Source organism: Arvicanthis niloticus, chromosome X, assembly GCF_011762505.2.
Source record: "Arvicanthis niloticus isolate mArvNil1 chromosome X, mArvNil1.pat.X, whole genome shotgun sequence".
Taxonomy (NCBI): Eukaryota; Metazoa; Chordata; class Mammalia; order Rodentia; family Muridae; genus Arvicanthis; species Arvicanthis niloticus.
In genome coordinates this window covers 126,343,931-126,364,884 of record NC_047679.1, presented here as the reverse complement: position 1 = coordinate 126,364,884, position 20,954 = coordinate 126,343,931, and the positions used below count along the sequence as shown (strand labels likewise).

Here is a 20,954-nt window from a genome sequence, read left to right as displayed (position 1 = left end):
CAAGAATGCCTGATTTCCTCTCTGCTGTATATCTTCCAGCAGGGGATGACAGACCAACAAAGAAAGACCAATTCCATGAAGAAGACTGACAGAGAGCAGAACAAGCTAGGAGCTTATGTACAGGTGGGTTGTCACTGGGCTCTCACTTAGGTTTATAAAATGAAGCACACTAAAGAAGAAAAGGAGTTTAGAGGAAAAGTTTGAGAGGAATAGAGGAAGAAAGAGAGGCCAATGTGGCTAAAAAGTATTCACAAAGACTTATTGAGACAGAGAAAACAAAAGGGACAAGGTCATATAAGGCCTCAGAAGCCACTGTGAAAACTTGGTCCTTGAGTCTGGCATGAGGTGAGCAACTTCCTAGCCAGTATGGAAACGTGTTATAGTCAGATGTCTACTTAACAAGGACTGCTTTGGCTGCCATGCTGAGGACAGACAGAGGAAGCAAGGGTGTCCCCAGACTCCATTTACTACTGCTATCACACAGCCCACCCTAAAGTGGTGGCAGAAGCACACACTGTGTATGTTATATTAATTTTATGTATATGGGTATTTTTCTGCATGTGTGCATATATGCACAATGTATAAGCCTGGTATATACAGAGGGGCAGAAGAGGGATTTACATTCCCTAGGACTGGAATTAGACAGTTGCAAGCTGCCATGTTAAGTCTTGGGAATTGAACCCAGGTCCTCTGGAAGAGATCAAGTGTTCTTAAACACTGAACCATCTCTCCAGCCCTCCTTCCCCATGCCCTATATATTCTGACAGTCAAATGGGTTCCCTAGGCACACTGGCCGTGGAGTGGGAGACAAGAAGAAATCAAAGATGACTTAGGTTTCTTGATAGGGTGACTAGAGGTGATGCCCTGAGCTGAAATGAAGACGACAGCAGGAGGAGCTGGAGGGGTAGTCTTAGGTGTTCTGGTTTAATCTGGGGTCCTGACATTATTAACAGAATAAATAATGCTACCTTCTTATTATACCAAGTACCCATAGCCACACTGGTTTGTTCCTAGGTCATATCAAGTTTTGTTTTATATGTTATTATGCATTAATTATACAAAATAGTTTCATCATAACCTTTTTACACACATGATAATGTACTTTGAAACTGTCTTTTCCTCACTCCCACTAATTGGTTTTCTCTTTCTAACTACTGTTTGCTTCCTACTTTCATGCCCCCCTTTCCTGGTGGCCTGATAAATTTAGTTAGGGTTGCTTACAGAAATGTGGCTACCTTATCAGTGGCTAAGTTTGGATCATATATAACTCTTGACATACATAGGAAGGCAAGTTCTTCCTTGATATTCTCCCAAACTGTTTAGCTTATTTAAAAAATCATCTTCCATATGAATATTAAATTTGAGTCACTTTGAATACTAGAATCAGCATTTATATGTAGACAAGAAAAAGAAATCAGATATAACAATCTTTTGTAGTGGCATGAATATATGATTAGAATGAGGTTTCTAAACTATTAGCAATAAAAGAGATTTAAAAACTTACACGTGAAAAACATCAGTGGAGTAATGAGTCTAAAATACATAGAAGTTATTATAACCTATAGATACACAAAAAACCTTAAAGTATATAACAGAGGAGTCCATTTCTGATAGGACAAAAGGACTTGCAACAAGCTGTGAGCTAAAGTGTGTGCCAGCTCAGCATGGCACACACACTGCAGGAGAGCTCATCATGGAAGCATTTTAAGCCTCAAATGATTTCTTGCATTCATATGCCTTTTAACCCTTCTAGTAGAAATGACTTAAATACCATACATGTCAGCTGGTTTATATGTCATTGGCCCTGCTGTTATCTTTTAGTTAGTAAGTTTGATATCACAGCAAGGACTGACAAAGTCTGCTTTAAAGAACAGGCCACCTTGCCTTCATTAAGGTTAAGAGCTTGTTATGGGGAGGGGCTGTATATTCTTTTATCTTTCAACACAGGTAGCATATCATTGTTTTGTGAATACTGTAGGTGGTCAGCAACTGAATGCTTTCTAGATCACTCAAATGAATAATTACTTAACTTTTAAGCAGTTAAGTACATTCCTTTAGTTTTATATTATATACATTATATAATTTAGAAGTTCCTATGTGATTTGACTTTAATCTCTTTATGAAATAATGTTCTACATAAGCAGATCTTTAAAGACATCTCACATACTTAATTCACACCTTTATTATCAGCTTCATCCCTGTGCACTGCAATCATCAGCTTATGTTCCTAGCTGCCTCCACCAGCCTGGGGAGTCTTGTGGGCAGAGACCATCTCTAATACCCGTGTTCTCCCATTGCAGGACACATGGGAACACTCAACATTTTGTAGAAGAAAATGTGAAGTGCCCACTGACATCAATTTGTGTAGGAACACTGTAAGTCAGAAAAATCTACAAAGGGAAGGTATTTTTCTTTTATGAATAGATTCCAGTGGATCATGATATAGAGCAATTTATGTCTGAAAATAAAAGGTTCTCCTAAAGGACAAGCATTCCTATTTGTTCAGGTACCATTTATAAACTTTTAGAGAATACAGGGATGGGAGATATACTTTAAAGTTTTGATGATGGTGATGTCCCTTCAATCTTGCCTTATCAGCAAAATGAAACAAAACCAATCAACAAGGCTCTAAACCAAATGATTTGTCACATAATCATTGTTACTTTTTATAGTTAGAAATGAATAATTCAAAATTCCTTATACTTCACAAATTCCTACAAGAATAAATAAAGATGTAATTGTACGATCTGCAGACACTGCCAAAAGTTCCTCACAGCCAATGGCTCAAAGACAAATATAGAAAGAGCTTATTTTAGAAGACAAACACTGTTCAATTTGTGTGTGTGTGTGTTGTTATTTTTTCAGATAGAGTCTCACTGTTTAGTCCTGGCTGGCTTGAAACTCACATGGAAATGTCTTTATTAAGATGTGAATATTATCACTTCAAAATTCTGCCTTCATTTTGACTGATAAAGGGCTAGTTAGATTTACTAACCACTGGTATATTAGTATCTTTATTTTAGATATAGAGATATTCAGTAAGGAGCATGCCAGCTCATTTCATATATACATCTTAAGCAGAGCATAGAAGAGGCAGGAGTGGGTGGGTGAGTGGGTGAGCACCCTCATAGAAGCAGGAGGAGTGGGGATAGGATAGGGGGCTTCTGGGATGGGGGACCAGAAAAGGGGATAACATTTGAAATGTAAATGAAGAAAATATCCAATAAAAAAGACTGTCTAGTCAGTGCAGAGAACTTTTTCTTTTGAGACAGAGTCTCATGTAGGCCTCAAATTCTCAATGTAGCAAAGGCTGGCTTTGAACTTCAGATTCTCCTGCCTTTCAGCTCCTAAGTGTTAGAAATACAACAGTGTACCACCATGCCAGGGAAGAAATATGTACAGAGTTTTCTAGTGAGGTGTGAGCATTTGAAGTAATTAAAGGAAATCCATAGCTAGAAAAACTTTAAAACTTTCTAGAGTTTTAAAATTACTTACATTATTACAGCATTCATTTGGACAGAGAAATTTTTAACTTCAAAATTCATGGTTTAGTAATTTACAACAATTTTAAATTATGGTTAGTTTAAAAGCAAGTATTTGTCTTTCCTGTGCTTGTCCTCAAAATGTGAGCAAATAGTATCAGATAAGCTAGGCTGGAGCCATTCAGTCCTGCAAGAGAGTTGTTTCACTTACTTGTTGCTTGATCCTAGGATTCCATCGAATGTAATAATTCACCCACAGTTCCAAGTGACGCATACTGGCAACTGGATATAAAACCCGATTGATTTCTTTTGTATAGAAGGGGTTTTTGAATTTGTCTTTATTGCTGTTAATTAGTGACCATACAGAAACTGTTCTTTCTGTAAGTTTCTACACAGAGAGAAAGCAGAAAGGTGAACGCTCAACAAAGTATCCTGAAGCCTGTGGCAATACATTTCAAGATTAGCTTCACTGACGCATTTACAACAGCCTCCATAACTAAGAAAAAAACATCACTGAGGATTTACATTCACTTACCGATAACTGCCTAGCTTGAGAGCCACTGTTTCTGCTGCAATACAGGGAAGCAGGATGCTGTACCACTGAATGCAATTCACTGATCTATACATAATTCGTTATGAGCAGATGGGCCACACCATCTTTTTCATTCCACTCAAAGAAAAATCAGGAGACTATACCTAGTTTCCAATTCCTTTTCTATTTGTTAGATATATTTTAACCTATGTCTACTTGACAACAGGTATTTCAACAGTTATTTTAACCAACCATCCAGATTTTTAATCTGTATCATAGCCGTATCCAGATATTTGAAAAACTGAATAAATAACTGTACCAAGTTTTCAGTTTTTAACTGGTATATTCTCATAAAACATTTACAAGTTTTTAAAATTCATACATTTTACCAAAATTTCATCATAAACTGTGGAAAAGCCAAAGCTGAGAAATAGAAAATATAAGAAATAAATTTACCAAAGTTAGACTTTGATGCGTCCTAGAAATTACTTCAAAAAGGAAGACAAAGAATCCAACATTAACAGCTAAATGGAAATTGCTGTAGCATGCTTAATTCATTTATAGAAATGATAAATCATGATAGCCTTAAATACATAGGTTTGCATTTGTTGTCACATCTTAAACTAGCTTAAAAAAGTCAAAGCATAGTTTCTGAGGGGGATGAGAGGCTGCTTTTTCTCCTAACTGTAAAATTGTTTGACTTTTAAAAACTATGTATATAAAACAGAAATGTGCAGAATAAGCACAATCCAGTCCAGAGTTTGTCCAGAAAAGTACAAATGAACTTTATAAGGTGGGTTCAAATGGTACAATCATGATTTATCATTGAAGTCATTACTAGGAAGAGTCAGATTCAGATTCAGATTCTGACTTTGGTATATTTATTTCTTGTATTTTTTTTTTTTTATTTCTTAGCTTTGGCTTTTCCATAGTTTATAGTGAAAATGTGGTGAAATACATACAAATATAAAAACAAAGACCGCCAGAGTCTGACATATACAGAGGTGGATACACACAGCTAACCATTGGACTGATCATGGGGTTCCCAATGGAGAGGTTAGAGGGAAGACTAAAGGAGCTGAAAGGGTTTGTGGCTCCATGAGGAGAGCAACAATACCAACCAACCAGAGCTCCCAGGGTCTAAACCACCAGCCTGGGAGCATATAGGGATGGACCCATGACTCCATCTGTACATGAAGGGGAGGATGGCCTTGTTGGGAATTTGAGGGCAGGGAGGTGGGAGTGGGGGGTGGGTGGGGGCACATCCTCATAGAAGCAGGAGGAGGGTTACAGGATAGGGGGTTCCTGGAGGGAATGGGGTAACATCTGAAATGTAAATAAAATAGCCAATAAAAAAAAACAAGACCACTTCCTCCAGTAAGGCCCCACTTTCCAAAGGTTCCAGCATATGAACCAATGAGGGAACATTTCACACTCAAACAGTAACATGGCTTCAGACCTATTCATACTACAAGCAAAGTTTTGCATCTTTTTAACACCATCCTGACACCACTGACTGTCCAACTTTCCATTACTGTAATGCTCAACTTAAACAAACTCTTGCTGCAAAGTTTCTGTGGCTGGCTTACCGAATTCAACCCTCCAATTCTACCCATGTTGCTGCAAGTGGCAGAATTTCATTTTTAAGAGTGAATAATATTGTATTATACCATGGAGTACATCATGTTTTCTTTGTTATTCATATGCCCATGTGTATTTAAATGTGATTCCAGATTCTGCATCTTGGCTTCTGTAAGTACTGTTTCTGTAAGTATGAGTGCACTTATCTCTTCTACATTCCAACCTGATTTCCCTTGTTCCTTTTTGTGCTTCAGGAGTTTAAACAGAGGACCAGAGGACTTTAAGAGTATGTGGATTTGCTGGTCGGTGGTGGTGCACGCCTTTAATCCCAGCACTTGGGAGGCAGAGGCAAGTGGATTTCTGAGTTCGAGGCCAGCCTGGTCTACAGAGTGAGTTCCAGGACAGCCAGGGCTACACAGAGAAACCCTGTCTCAAAAAAAAAAACAAAAAAAAACAAAACAGTATGTGGATTTAGTGAGTGCCATAGCTCAAGTGTAGAGGTTGGAGAACAACTCTTTTCTCTCCTTCCACCATTATACTGGTTTTAGGGATTTGTGTTGGCTAGTTTTATGACAACTTTACACAAACTAGGGTCATCAGAGAGGAGGGATCCTCAATTAAGAAAAAGCCTCATAAGATTGGGCAGTGGGGCATTTTTTGTGGCCATCTAGATTGTTTTGATCATCCAGGGCATCAGCCAACTTAAAATCACCTGGTTCTGGGGAACAAAAAACAGAAGAAACAATCACCACTGTGTTGGCTAGTTTTTATGTCAACCTGACAAAAGCTAGAGTCATCTGAGAAGAGAAACTCATTTGAGAAAATACCTCTATAAGCTCAGGGTATACTTTCTTAATTATAGTGATTGATGGGAGAGGGCCGAGCCCTTTGTGAGTGGTAGTCCTCAGTTCGGTAAGAAAGCAGGGGGATCAAACCCCCTCCATGGCCTCTGCATCAGCTCCTGCCTCCAGGTTCCTGCCCCGTGTGAGTTCCTGTCCTGACTTCCTTTAGTGGTGAACAGTGATGTGGAAGTGTGAGCTGAATAAACCCTTTCCTCCGAACTTGCTTTGGTCATGGTTTCATTGCTGTAAAAATAACTCTAAGAGAGGATTGAACTCAGGTCACCAGGCTTTTGAGGTAAGCACTTTTATTCATTCACTAAGGCATCTCCCTGTCCCCTATTACTTAAAAAAAAAAAAAAAAAAAAAAAAAAAAAAAGGACAAGTTCTCACCAAGTTACCAGGCCAGCCTCGATCTTGCTTTGTAGCCCAGACACTCTTCTAATTTATGATACTCCTACGTCAGTCTCCATAGTAGCTAGGATCACAGGCCTGGCATACTAGGTCTGCCTTTGATTTCTTTGGATACCCAACCAGTAGTAGCAGGCTTGTTGGATCATAGAGCAGTTCTGTTTTTAATTTCCCAAGGAATCTTCATACTGTCTTCCATAAAGCCTGAGCCAACTTGGGTTTTTAATTGATTTACCTGGTACTTGTTTTCTTATCCCCCAAGTGAATGCCTTTACTGCTACCACATAGCTATGCAGTTGCAGGTGTTAACTACTGACACAGTCATAGTGACTTTCTTTCCCCCATTCCTGCCCCATGGACAGACTCAATTTTTTTTCTGCCACACATTCCCAATCCATAGTACAGCTCTGATTAGCTCAGCATTTAGCAGTTTGATTCTGATGACTAAGCACCTGCTGTTTGCAGCTGCGCTCTCCAGTCTCCATCCTATGATTGCTTTCCTTTTCCTACACTCATTGATTTTTCTCTTGATGTCACAACTGTCTGTTTACTTTTCTTGGCATTGACTAACTTCACACCAAGTTCTCCTTAGTGTATCACATGCCCCTGAAGAATCTTAAACATGTCAGATGACCCCAATGTCTCTGTCACAGGGGCTTCAACCTACACAAGTAGTTCCTGTGCCTTGTGATCAGTTCTCATTGAGGACTGCTGTGCTGGAGCTCTCACTCTGGGGATTCTGTTCAGCCTAACTTTTTGTTTTCATGGAGGTCATATTTTGGCCACTTCCCAAAGGAAGGTACTATGAGGGAAGTAGGTTATTTTTTCCGATGTGTGTTTGTGTATATAGGTGCACAGGTACATGTGTATGTGTGTGCAGGATAGTCACCAAGCAGAGGTTTCCTTTCTCCCCTTTGATTAGGGTTTTATGTGGGTTCTGAGAATTGAACTCAGGTCCTCATGCTCACATAGTAAACAGTTTACCAACTGAGCTATCTCCCCAGCACATGAAGCAAAGTCATTCTTTATACTATGTGTATCTGAGAGGATCTTTGTTCTCCTTTCAGATAGCTGTCAGTTTGGTAGCTGTAGAAAGCTGGCTTGAAACTCTTTCCTTAAAAGTCATCTGTATACTATTGTTGAAGATTCCCAAGTTGTCTTAATTTCTATTTCTTTGCAAATACAGGATGGGACCAGAAGTGATTTGCTTTTTGGATTTTTCTTTTGATTTTGGAATATTTTCACAGAGATAATGAGATATATCTTAGAGATGGAACCAAGTCAAAGCATAAAGTTAAATTATGTTTCATATATGATATATATATATATATATATATATATATATATAAATATACAAATATATATAATATATATTTAATTTTAGGCTATACATTAATGTGCTTGCACTTTGTATTTATTTTGTTTGAAGACAGGTCTTAATATGTAGGCCAGCCTACCCTGGAACTCTGCATGTAATTTATCTGGCCTGAAACTTGTGATACTCGTGCCTTAGCCTCCCAACTGCTGGGTTTATAGGCTTCAGCTATCATTCTTTTAAAAAATATATACATAATTAAGAAGTGAAGTTTCTGATTTGAATGTTAATTCTACATTTCCCTTTTAAAAATGTATTGTTTCCCCTTTCCTTAACAGTTCATAAGACTTATACATTTCCTAGGGAGATAGTCTGTAAGAGCCAGAGTTGGAGGCTGACTTCTGGAAAACAGCAAATTCCAGACAAAATCCCAGAAAGGAGGAGGGGAAGTGGACACAGAGTCTCCCTCCTCACTAAGAAGCCATTTTAAAGTGATAGCTGCTGGGAGAGGGAAAATCCATTTCTTCACAGAGTGTGACCATACTCTATGTTCTTAGTGGCCCTTTGCTTTTTCTCTCTCTAATTTTTCAAAGAGAAAAATAATTTCAAGTGAGGTAGGTAAGAACTAGGAGGAACTGGGGACTGGAAGGAATATTATCAAAATATATTCTATAAAATTCTCAAAGAATAAATTTTAAAATTCTCTTTACATAGCTTTTCATGGAGCTTCACAGGGGAGAACTTGTATACTTTAAAAATCACTCCTATTTGTTGAGGGTGAAAGGGGTCCCTCATAAACACTCATACTCTTCTTAGATCAGCAGTAGTGTTTTGCTTACCTGTCTTTCTCGAGCCGATTCACAGTTGAATAAGAAAGTACCAAATCGACAGCTATACAGATGATCCAAAATCGTAATCAAAAAGCGTTCATTGAACTCAAAAGCTGTAGGGAACTAGATTAAAAACAAACAAGCAAGAAGAACATGAAAAATCGAGTCTATTCTCTCAAGAAAGACAAAATGCATGGTTTCTCCCAGACCACGTTGGTTGGTGAGTGTCAAAGAAGGAAGTCATTAAACTAAAAGAAAGATGCAAATACATATGCACACCATGGCAAAAAAAGATGCCTGCATCAATGGCAAGAGTGCCTAAGTGCACTTTTTTGTACTTTATATAAGACTTATACATATAACTGTCAAGGAATAAAAAGGAAAAAGTGGCCAAGTTTACTTTTTAAAGTATTACAAGTTAGCAGATATGCTTACACAGAGATGCCAAGTAATTGGTCATGCTGATGACCATCCACTAGAACAGATAATCCAGTTAAAAATCAAATTGTGTAAACTGTACTGTGGAGAATTCTAAACATACATAGTAGTAGTAATTAAAGAAATAACTTCCTGTGTCCCCATTGCTGGGATTCAATGAGTATTTACTCATGGCCAGGCCTGTGCCATCTTTATTTATATGCTGCATTATTTTTGGATAATAATAAACTTTGGATGTTATAACACTATTTAAACATTGAATGTACATCCATTCCATACATTCTTACCTGTTTTGACATCTGCCACACACAGTCAATAAACTGAAGAAAAATAGGAGATCGGTCAGCATCAGCATGGTTTTTATCACCATGACCTATTCTCTAAAATAAATTGATGAAGATGATTTAATTCATGGGTATAAAATCAAAAAAGCTTATAACTTACAAAATGTTAAAATGTTAAAATGTTAAAATGTAACACAGCAACCTGCCTTCTAAATGCCAGGCTCAGACAGTAAATTATGAATGTTGCCATGGAAATACATAGAAACAACAGATGATTTCATAATAATGGCAATTAAAAAATTACATGTATGTGTGTGTTTGTTTGCACATGTGCCTGATTCCTACAACATATATATGGAAGTCAGAAGACAACTTTCAATGGTTGATTCTCTCCTAGAAAGTGAGTACCAGGATTGACCTCATGCCATCAGGATAGTGGGAAGCACCTTTAACAACTGAGTCATTTCACCATCCGAATGACAATTCAGTGTGAGGGAGGGACTGTGTGGTATTTAGTTAATAAAGTACTAGCTAGACAAGCATGAGGACCTGAGTTCAATTTCCATAAGTCACAGCAAAACCAACCAACCAGCCAACCAAACCACAACCCTGGTGTGTGACACTGGAGCTGGGATGGGGTTCACTGGTCAGTCATCCAAACCCAAGCAAAAGGTCCCAGGTTCCTTTGAGAGACCCTATTTAATTAAAAAAAAACTCTTGAGGAGTGACACTTGAGGCTGTCCTCTGGCCTCCACATTTATGTACATATATGTTCATACAGCTCTGTGCATTTACATACATACATACATTCTCTCTCTCTCTCTCTCTCTCTCTCTCTCTCTCTCTCTCTCTCACACACACACACAGACACACACACACTAATGAAAACTACAGACAGATAAAACACTGTAACACAAAACAATGAAAACTACAGAGCTGACTGGATTACCCTGTGTGTTATGTTCTAGCTTCATTAGATCTTTCAGGTAAGAAGCAACATGGAAGTTTGAAATCATGTTCAGAGTACAGTTCCTGTGATTAAAATGCCTTCTTCTGCTACAGCCCAAACAAAACCCTCACCATGACTTTACTAAACAGTGACAGTGACTGCTTCTACTTGAAAAATGTTACTCATATCATTTGGGAAATTTAGATGAAGGCTAACGGGTGACAAAATGATATTTGTATTAGTATGATATATGTATCCTCTGAGACTCACCATGGAGCTGGGTAACACAGAGATGGCTCAGCAGTTAAGAGCACTTGCTACTCTTGCAGGCCACCCAGGTTCAAATCCCAGCATGCACAGGGTGCCTAACAACTTGCTATAACTACAATCCAAGGGAATCTGATGCCCTCTTCTGGCTTCCAAGAATACTACATGCATCTGGTGAACAAACAAACAGCCCCACCCCCCATAATAAATAAATCTTCTAAAAAGATGCTCATTCAAAATGTATCTGTATCCAAGACTCAAGTATTTGAATTGGAAGTTTCTCTTGATTTTTTTTTTAAAAATGTGTGTCCAAGAATAATAAAAACCCTTGCGTAAAAAACTGCCATTCTGTAAAATACATTTGCTCCTGACAGAGAAAACTGTTATCCTATCTTCTTTTGTGAAATTTTAATTTAAACATTTCTTCTTTTTTTCTGATACAAGTTGTGCTTTTTGGCCTGGAACCATTGAGCAGCCTTGGCTGGAACTAACTGCAATCTTCCTGCCTCAGCCTCCCACGTCTCAATTTATACATTCTTCTACAGGCTTTATTACATTGCTTTTGAGTCTAACTAGAATAGTGCAGATGGACGACCACATGTTTTAGCCTAAGGTCTTACAAACTTTTAAAATCATGAAGGGGGTTTATTTATACACTTCAGGTTTTTTTTTTTGAGACCAGGCCAGTGTAACCCTGGCTAACTTGGAACTCACTGAGATCCATCAGCCTTTGCCTCCTTAGTGCTGGGATTAAAGGCAAGCACCACCTTGCTTGGCAACTTCTTACACAGTACAGAAACCAATTTTTAAAAATCCCAACTGATTTTAAAGGGCGGCTTTACGCATGTTTACTTACAGATGCGAATTTATGTCCGAAACTTATCCACTCTTTCTGTACCAATATCTCAAAGCCTTCAATACTTCTGTAGAAACTATCTAACATCAGCATGGCCAGGGACGTCAGCTGAGCAGTCCTGTCCCATCCATCACTGCAGTGTACAAGCACTGAGCTCTTCCCTGAAGAAACTTTGTCTGCAACTTGAATGGCACCTGTCAGAACAAGCTGGCAGAGAAAAACATACAAGTCAGCAGGAAGCAGCAGAGAGCATGGCTACTACTCCAATGTGTAGGATCACATTCAAATTCTTAAGGGAAATAGTTATACTACCTCACATTCCGTCGAGTATTATATGAAGGCTGTATCTCCTCAAGTGCTTAACAGTTACTTGCATATATTTTGCCATTTTGAATTGATTTTAAAAACATATTATTGCATGCATATTTGTACGTAACTTCATGTATGTGTGGGCATGCAAACCATAGAGCATTTGTGGAGGTCAAGGGACAACGACATGGAGTTTGTTACCTCCTTCTACCTGTATATGTGCTCTGGGGACTGAACTCTGGTGGCCAGGCTTATATGGCAATCATTTTAGCTGCTGAGCCATCTTGTTGGCCCTTGAGCTGATTTCTTAAGATTTATTCCATGGAGTGCCCCAAATTCTAACAGCATGCTCAGATATGCATTGTGGTTACTTTAACCAATTCAAAGAAACTGAAAAAAAAAACCTACTGAAACTTATTCAAGAAAATGTTGGAGTATGTGAACCACCTGACAAATAGAAAATATGAAAGGTCGTTATTTTTACATAAATTCCCAAGAAACAAGTGAACAAGAAAGAAAGTTAGGGGGCCAATAGATGGCAGGCCATCAAAAGCACATGTGCAGAGGTCAATGCCCCTGAAACAACTCCCTGCAATTCTGTTTGCAGTTTTAACTTGAGGCGCTTCTGCAGAAAGTGCTACCTCTGAGAAGCATTACTAACATTCTAACTTACTGGAGCCCTATTTAATGAAGTTGGGATTCCAGCACACTGTAGAGGCGGTTCTCCCTCAAAATGCATCTCTCACTTATAATAACAAGGCAATTATTTTAGAAAATATTATATGCTTTCCAATTATGTATTCCCATAATCACTGTGACTTGGAGTAACTGTAATTATCTACTTTTGAAAAGTCTATTACTTAAAACAAGTAATCCAGCACTTTTGTGAAAAAGAAAGCAGCAGGCTCTAGCCAGTGGTCCTTGTTAATGAAGACAAGGAGTAGATAAGAAATTTCCTGAGAGGCCTTGAGAAGCTGCGAAGAGATAAAAAGGACATTTCCTAGAGCTTACAGAGGAATATAGCCCAAGTGCTGCACCTGCTCTACTGCCCTCAACTGCTGTGAGAACCACTGAGGTGCATGCCCTTCCATGTGCTTGCATGGGCTCCTCAGCCTTCTCAGTTACATGAGTTTTATACAGTCTTCTTTTTGCCACAGGACAGCTCTCTCCACCTTCCTAAGGTTTCTGATACATGTCTATATGCACGTATTCATTCTCTCCCTGCATCCCTTCCTCTTCCTCACTCCCTTTTTCTTCTCCCTTCTTCCCTTATTTCTTTAAAAGAAAAAAAAGACATGAAAATATTTCTACTTTGTGGAAAGAATGAAGAAAGAAAGTTGGAAGACATTTCTAAATTCCCCTGGATTTTTAAATTGGGCTTCTGAGCATTTCTTCATGTCATTAACAACAGTACTTGATTTACTTTGTGACTGCACAGTACTTCATTATAGAGATGGAACTTTTCCTCTACAGTCAGGTTATTTAGGATGATTTTTCTACTGATATAAAATTGCCAAAATACTACACTTTCAAAATTGTGAGTCTTTCCTGAATAAAACATCTAAATTCTTTGTCTGAAAACAGGCAGAAGTATCCCAAGACTTAAAAGCTTTTATTAAAATCATATGACTCTTCACTGCTTCCTCTTTTATCTAGCCCTTCTGGGGAGTCAAGGGGCTAGTGTCAGCCTGTGTGTGCAGGTGTAAGTATAGACTCAACATTGACACTGGGAGTCTTCAATTCCTTTTTATTTTCCTTAGTTCTTAACCTAATGCCTGTTTTCTTTTCTAGAGTCCCATTCAGGATACTACATTATATTTAGTTGCCACAATTAATTATTTTGTAATCAAATTTTTGAGGCTGGTAAATTAAAAAAAGTTAGACAGGAAAAATTTTAAAAATACAAGATGAAATTTATAATCTCACTAGAGAACATTGTATCTTAATAATTTACCTGTTTAAAATATGCTTTCAGCTGGTTTTTAGAAAACTAGCTATATGGTTTTCAAAAGTGCCAGTCTGCTAACATAGTTCCTAACACTTGCATTTTGAAAAGAGAAATTTTATGCTTCTATTGGAACAAATGATTAAATGTAATCAAAATGCAAAACCTAGCCTTTGAAATTAGTCAATAATAAATTCTTAAAAGGAAAATGACAAAGAAACTGTACCTCTGTCTAGGTCTCTGAGGGAGACATCTAATAACAGTTGAATAATAAATTGGCTATTCCTAAATAAACCCTCATGAAACTATTAGCTACTGACAAGATTGGAAAAAATAGTTCTACAAACTCTAAAAATAAGATATAATGATATTGTGAAACCTTCAATTTAGGTAATCAAATTATAAGAAACATAAAACTATCAAATGTAGACTCTTCTAGTACAGTCTCACTTAGAGCATGCAATTTTTAAGTATTTAAGAAAAAAATCACCTTCAAAGTATTTATTCTTCTATACTTGCAAATACTTTAAAAGTATACTTGCCTTGATATGTTCTAACCAATGAGTCGACTCCAAACTGGACAACCAATGAGATTCTTCTATGTTGGGATAAACAATATCTTTCACCTTTTTTAAAGATTCTCGCATAACATGAATATTATGAATGTCTAAGAAAGAAAGTTCTGCATTCTGATATGCGTCATCACTTTCATATCCTCCTCCTGTTGCCTAAGAAAGAACAAGATTACAATCACATAGGTTTTCTAGTTTATCAATAACTTACTTAGCCAAAGTATCCTATGTACTTTCAAAATTTTATCCCAAACCTTTCTCACTTAAATAGGGAATGTGATCCAGTACAAATCCTCAACAACCTGAGTCACGCTTTGAGGTAGAAAAAAATATGGAAGACTGGCACTTTCTAATGTGTATGTGGGGGAGCGGCAGACAACTGAATTCATCAGCTATATTCCCTTCAAAATGTTCCGTAATTATTAGCTCTTCTAGATCTGGAAAAGCAAGAATAGGCTTTGAAAAGTCCTCCTCTATCAATTTTGTGGTTATTTTTGTACTGTTTGGGGAAGAGGTAGCCATATTGATATGGCAGTGGGCACTCTAACATTGTGAACATTCATACAGGCTATAATGTGTTGGGGGAAAAACAGCTTTTGGAGTTAGACACAGGTCAATAGCTCAGCTTCAGCTTCTCCTCACCTAATGATCTTGTGCCAGATGCTAAACTTGAAGCACCAGTGTCCTGTCCTGTAAAATAAGGTTCACTACCTAGGTCTAACAGAGTAAAAAGAGCCAGACATTTTTTTTTACAACGGCTAACAGTAACCACCTTCTGATGAGGCTCTGTGACATACTCTGTAATTTTACCTCTTACAGGAACGCTACAAGACAGATGTTACTATCCACATGTGGCATAGTGGAAAGCAGAAACTAAGGTTCATCCATTCCAAAATCTTGCAAGTAATAAACAGAATGTACATCTGCTTTGATTTCAACATAGAAACCCTTTCCACAGTATCCCCACCATCTCTCTACTATATAAACAGCAAGGACAGAGCTGCACATAGTGGGCCCACAAGGTTCTAAGAGGCACAAGATGGCAACCACCTACTGTATCAAGCACAGAATTGTGTTGTTGTTTTGTAGTGCTGCTTATGGAACTCAAGACCTTGTACATGCTCGGTAAGTGGCCCACTACTGAAACACTTAGTAGTGTTCTCAATAGGACTTCATCGTGCTCACTTGCCAGGGGGACTTTAGTTCACCACCACAACACTGTGAAAAGTAGCCATTTCCACAATGATGAAAAAAGACATTATGGCTTTGTTTAAAAACATAGCTGTACTTTGCTTAAAGGTTTTTGAAATGTCATGGGATAGATAAATTTAGGCCCTTAAAGAAAAAGTGAAACACTTCTGAGATTTTGAAAAGATATTAACTTTAGTCTGCCTCCAGGGGGAGCACAGGGAAACACCTGCATTGGGACTGAAGAGGAAAGTGGAAGGCAAATGTGCTACCCCACAATATCGATGTTAGGGATATAAGCTTGGAGCCAGAGTTTGAACAGCAAAACAAACTGAGTGCCTCCATTGCCCCAGGGTTACTTATAGAGGTTTCTTGTAGTAGAATAAGACTATCATTTGAACTTCAAACCTGGAAATGTATGTGTAAAGCCAGAGGTATCAGTCTCCAACACTCTAGAGGAGAAAACTTATTTAGGTATGGATGCTGAGGCTAGATGGTGTCAGATCTCCTGGAGCTGGAGCTACAGGTAGTTGTGGGTGCTCTGAAAGAGCTGTAAGTGCTCTTAATCACAAAACCATCTCTCCAGTGCCTATTTCCCATTTAAAAGGAACATTTTTGCCAATAAATCAGCAGACAAATGTATTGCCTTCCTCTCTTCCTGGCTGTTCATGCTTTGTGAATGGCCAGAGTTACTGGCATCTGCCTGGCAGTATGTCTGCAAATTGCAGGCAGAGACCTGGGGAGTAAGAGCTGGGCTACTTTTAGCTACCTTGGCAAGCCTATATCTAATGCAGTGACACGCTCACCCTCCCACAGACAGAGGGCCTGCTCCTCTGCATGTGTGGCTCATACATAATTATGGGGTTTTCAGAGATGCTTGACACTGGAGTTCCTTTCATAAATAACTGGGCATGAAGTGTAAAAAAAAAAAGCAAAAGGAAAAATACATGTTTTAGTCATTGCCAAAGTTTCTGGCAAAACCAAACATTAACACAGTCCTTACTTTAATCCAACACAGTGCTCTGCCCTAAAATAGAAGCCTTGTGGTGCTAGATCTTACCAACCCTGGGTTTTGTTTCATTGAAAATGATGTGATGTTGCCAGTTACATCTAAATACACACAAGGGAGGAACAATTATGAGGGGCAAAGAGAACAGAAGTCAGCAAGGGTAAAAATCAATTAGTTAAGCACGGGCTGAGTTCCCCAAAGTTCAAATTCTCTATCTCTGGTTACTTTTGAAGTCTTCCCTTTGGTTTTTCTTTTTTCAACAAAACTGAATGACCCAAATTACCTAGAATGCAATAAAGGACCAAAGGCCTGTTGCTATGCATATAGACAACGAGTAGAGAAACGAAGCCTGGCCCTAGAGTGCTTGAAGGCTTAGGTGGTTCGCTTGGTTTGGTTTTTCCCTTAATATTTTCCTTCTTTTCATTCTTAAGAGGACTAAAAACAGAGGCTTATTTCCCTAACATTAAAAAGGCATTCAAGAATTGTATTGCTATAATTAGCTTTAGAGTTTAATATAACTATGGTAGTCATTTCACACACTTTAATATTTTAAAATATTCGTTCTAAATACTTTATTTTAATGTTACATCCTACCTATTTCAGGCTAAGTAAGTACATGGAAATATTGTATTTTATACATGTGTTCACCTTGAATTATATATGAAGGATATTGAAAGTCAAAAATATATAAAATTAAGGATAACCCAAAAAGATATTTAGATTTCCTAAATGCTTTACTTACATTCTTAATTGATTTACCAACTCAGCTTCATGACTGTTTTACATGGAAATTTGAAATTATTTCTACATCACCTCCAATTGTGTTAATAAATAGCTTGTCTAAAGCATTCATGAAGCCAGGGCGTGAGGCCTAGGAATAACTATGTAGGACAGCTGAACCACACACACATGGTGAAGAGCTGAGCCCCACATACAGCCATAGTCTAACACACCCTAGGGGAGACAGACTTCACATGCTTTCCATTTCGGAAATTGCTGCATCTATCTGGACCGCTCAAGGACTTGCTTTGCTTTCAGGTTCTTATGATGGGTTCTGAATAATTAAAGATGTCAGAGAAATGACCTTGGGATGAGTAAAGCATTAAAGATGGTGAAATTTAAGCCTGCAGCTGAAGAGAATAAAGTTGAAAGACAGAATCTAGGAGTGAGCAACTTGGGGCAGGCTTGCTTGTGAGCATTTATTTGAAAACCACACAGGTAAAAATGGGAGAATCAAAAAATATAAAAGCAGAAACCAGACAAGGTAGCTTAAGCCTACAATCTCAGTTCATAAAAGGCTGAGGCTGGAGAATTGACACAAATTCCAAGACAGCCTAGACTAAACAGTGTAAGAACCTGTTTCACTGATCAACCAATCAACAAAAACACAAAGCAAACATAACAAACAATTTTTTCCCACAAAGCCCTCACTGCATGTTAGGCTTAGAAAGGCAAAAAGACAACTGAAATTTGCTTTTCAAAAAAAAATCAACTTCTGCCAGGAAGTGGTGGCGCGTCTTTAATCCCAGCACTTGGGAGGCAGAGGTCAGCAGATTTCTGAGTTCGAGGCCAGCCTGGTCTACAGAGTGAGTTCCAGGACAGCCAGGGCTACGCAGAGAAACCCTGTCTCAAAAAACAAAAACAAAAAAAATCAACTTCTGTGTCTATGAATATAAAATCCATACGCAGACCTACTCATATCTTCAACTATCTTATATAATGACTATTTATGAGTACAAATGGTATGCATGATGGAGTCTTCAGATAAAATGATAAACTTCAGATTAAATAGTAACAGTTTCCTACAATTCCCTGAAGATACCCCACCACTTCACACGATGATCATACATAGCCGCAAGGGTACCAAAAACTATGTTTTGCAGAAGGTTATAGACAAAACTCACTTTCATTACAGTTCTGGACATGCCTTTTAAGGAAGACTTGTTTTGGCCTTAGCCTTTCAAATACTGAGATTATATGCTTAATATAATCTCTGTCTCCTTGGTGCTGGGATATTGGTATTACAAGTATATATGGCCATGTTAGGCTTTTGTTATTGTTCATTCATTCATTTCTTTTGGAGACAGGGTCTAAAGTAAGTCAAGTTGGCCTAGAACTCATTATGTAGCTGAGGATGATCTTGAATTTCTTATCCTCCTGTCTTCATCTTCCCATTGCTGGGATTTGAATCCAATGGGACTTAAAAAATAATTACATGAAAATTCAAAATAATTTCACATTATTGACTGATATATTCTGGAAAACAATTCATGGCAAACATTGCAGTTCATATGTAAGGTAGGTCTCCATTGACTACACTCACCTTGTTGGCCACTGCATTTACACTGGGTCGTGCATCATAAATTGTAAGCTTAGAAGTTTGTTTGTTAGTTTCCCTGATCACATCCAGGTATTTCTCGTCATCTTTGTTTCTTTTACCACTCATACCGACAAGAGGCTGACTGCAGCGCATAATGACCATCTTGTTTTCTGGGTGAATCCACGACAGTACCTATGGTAGTTCAGAAAGTTTAATCCAGCAAGTCTCCAGAAATCATTAAAACTGCCAATTATGATGAAGCGAATCTGTGCTGAAACAAGATACTTGCTCATTTATAATTTTCACCGTGTGTGGCATCAGAATACACATTTAACATTTACAGCTGCTCAGAAACAATCTGAACAGCCAGTTTACCAGCCTTTCTTTTAAAATTAACACTATAATGCTTACCACGACAAAGCTGACTTATTGAATGGCTGTAGAAAGCCTCTACTGTTACTGGAATCGGGTAGCTTGTACTAGACTTGTTATTATATGAAAACGTGACTAGTAAGTGAAGGGCTAAGCAATCAGTGTGCTACCCATGGAGGTAACTTATGTCTACAGGTCATTTCCCCTTTTTAAATGCAACATAGGAGGAAGAAGACACAAAGGAAGCAAAGGAGGATTTCAGTGGCTGAGAGAGCTACACTCTCTGCTGTAAAGCCTGCATCCCTTAATGCCTAGTAGGGCATATGTGGCCTGTCCTCAGAGCCAGTCTTCAACTGACTGGCAAGCCCATTGATGCTGAGCTTCTCAGCTTCTCAAAGCATATGAAAAACTCTGCAGTTAAATGTTAGCTGATAACATATATCTTGGAAATTAGTGAGCTGTATGCTGCAGGTGGTTTCTTAGTATAGTTAGACAACTATAGTGGACACTAGTATTTAATTGATACTTCAAAATGGCTAATAGAATTGAGTGCTCCCAATGCAAAGCAATGATAACTATCTGGGCCGATGACTATGCCAGGTAGCTTGCTCTGGTAAGTATGTATTATATACATATACTGATATAGTACTGTGAGCCCTATAAATATGTAAAACTACAGTGTGGGACTGAAAAGTCAACTGTGAATGTTCATGAATGTGAAGGAAATGAAGAGAGCAACTAGCTCTCCTGGAGTGCTACCCTCAGGCATTGAACTCATGGCCCTCCCTGGTCAGATGGAGAGAAGAATAATGACCTCAGATGACTGCTGGGAAGACAAAAGGAAGAATGCCCATAAAGTATGCAATAAACATGAGCTCACATTACCTTCTAGAGGCAAGCTCCACAGCCAGCAAAATCAGTTCCCAAAATGATAATCCACAGACACAGGGATAAAAAACCATAACCATTTGGGCTCACTTAATATGAAATTGAATATTCTGATAACTTTGAGGTTATTTCTCTGTGATGACACGTGACAAACATGAATGCTTAGAACATACAGGTTTAATATGATGCTATTTGAGTGTTTCCCTTCTGACAAATTGTCACATAATAAGAATGTATGTTTGTTTTCAGAACAAATATCTAAGTCCTTGTCCCATGCTAGAGACCAGTTAAACACATGGTAGCCCATGCCAAGGAGGCTCAGATGTTTAGAAAGTCCTGGGAAATCCACTGGCCTACAATAACCCTTCGCCTTTTAACCCAAGCTGTGAGCCTCAGATCTGCCCATTCACTTCCTCTGACCCTTAATTCAACAGTGATGACAAACCCGAGATCACTTTTAAAGAAGCAAAATGTTACACATGCAAGAGACTTGAAAATTAAGTCAGGCCAAAAGAAAATGCTGCCTTCTCTTCTCTCTGCACTGTCATCTTAGGAAATGCCACTCTT

The 20,954-nt window shown here is 38.3% G+C and overlaps 1 protein-coding gene across 3 annotated transcripts in view; it reads right to left on the bottom strand.

Annotated features, from left to right (window-relative positions):
- The window catches only part of Mtm1 (myotubularin 1), a 117,185-nt gene that overhangs the window by 4,831 nt on the left and 91,400 nt on the right, over positions 1 to 20,954 (bottom strand). For all 3 annotated transcript variants that reach the window (XM_034485685.2, XM_076918868.1, XM_076918867.1), the window contains exons 9-14: positions 19,131 to 19,319; positions 14,581 to 14,766; positions 11,785 to 11,991; positions 9,716 to 9,808; positions 9,000 to 9,113; positions 3,694 to 3,870 (exon numbers count right to left, since the gene is read on the bottom strand). In XM_034485685.2, coding sequence (XP_034341576.1) covers positions 3,694 to 3,870; positions 9,000 to 9,113; positions 9,716 to 9,808; positions 11,785 to 11,991; positions 14,581 to 14,766; positions 19,131 to 19,319 — 966 coding nt within the window. The remainder of the gene's footprint in view (positions 1 to 3,693; positions 3,871 to 8,999; positions 9,114 to 9,715; positions 9,809 to 11,784; positions 11,992 to 14,580; positions 14,767 to 19,130; positions 19,320 to 20,954) is intronic.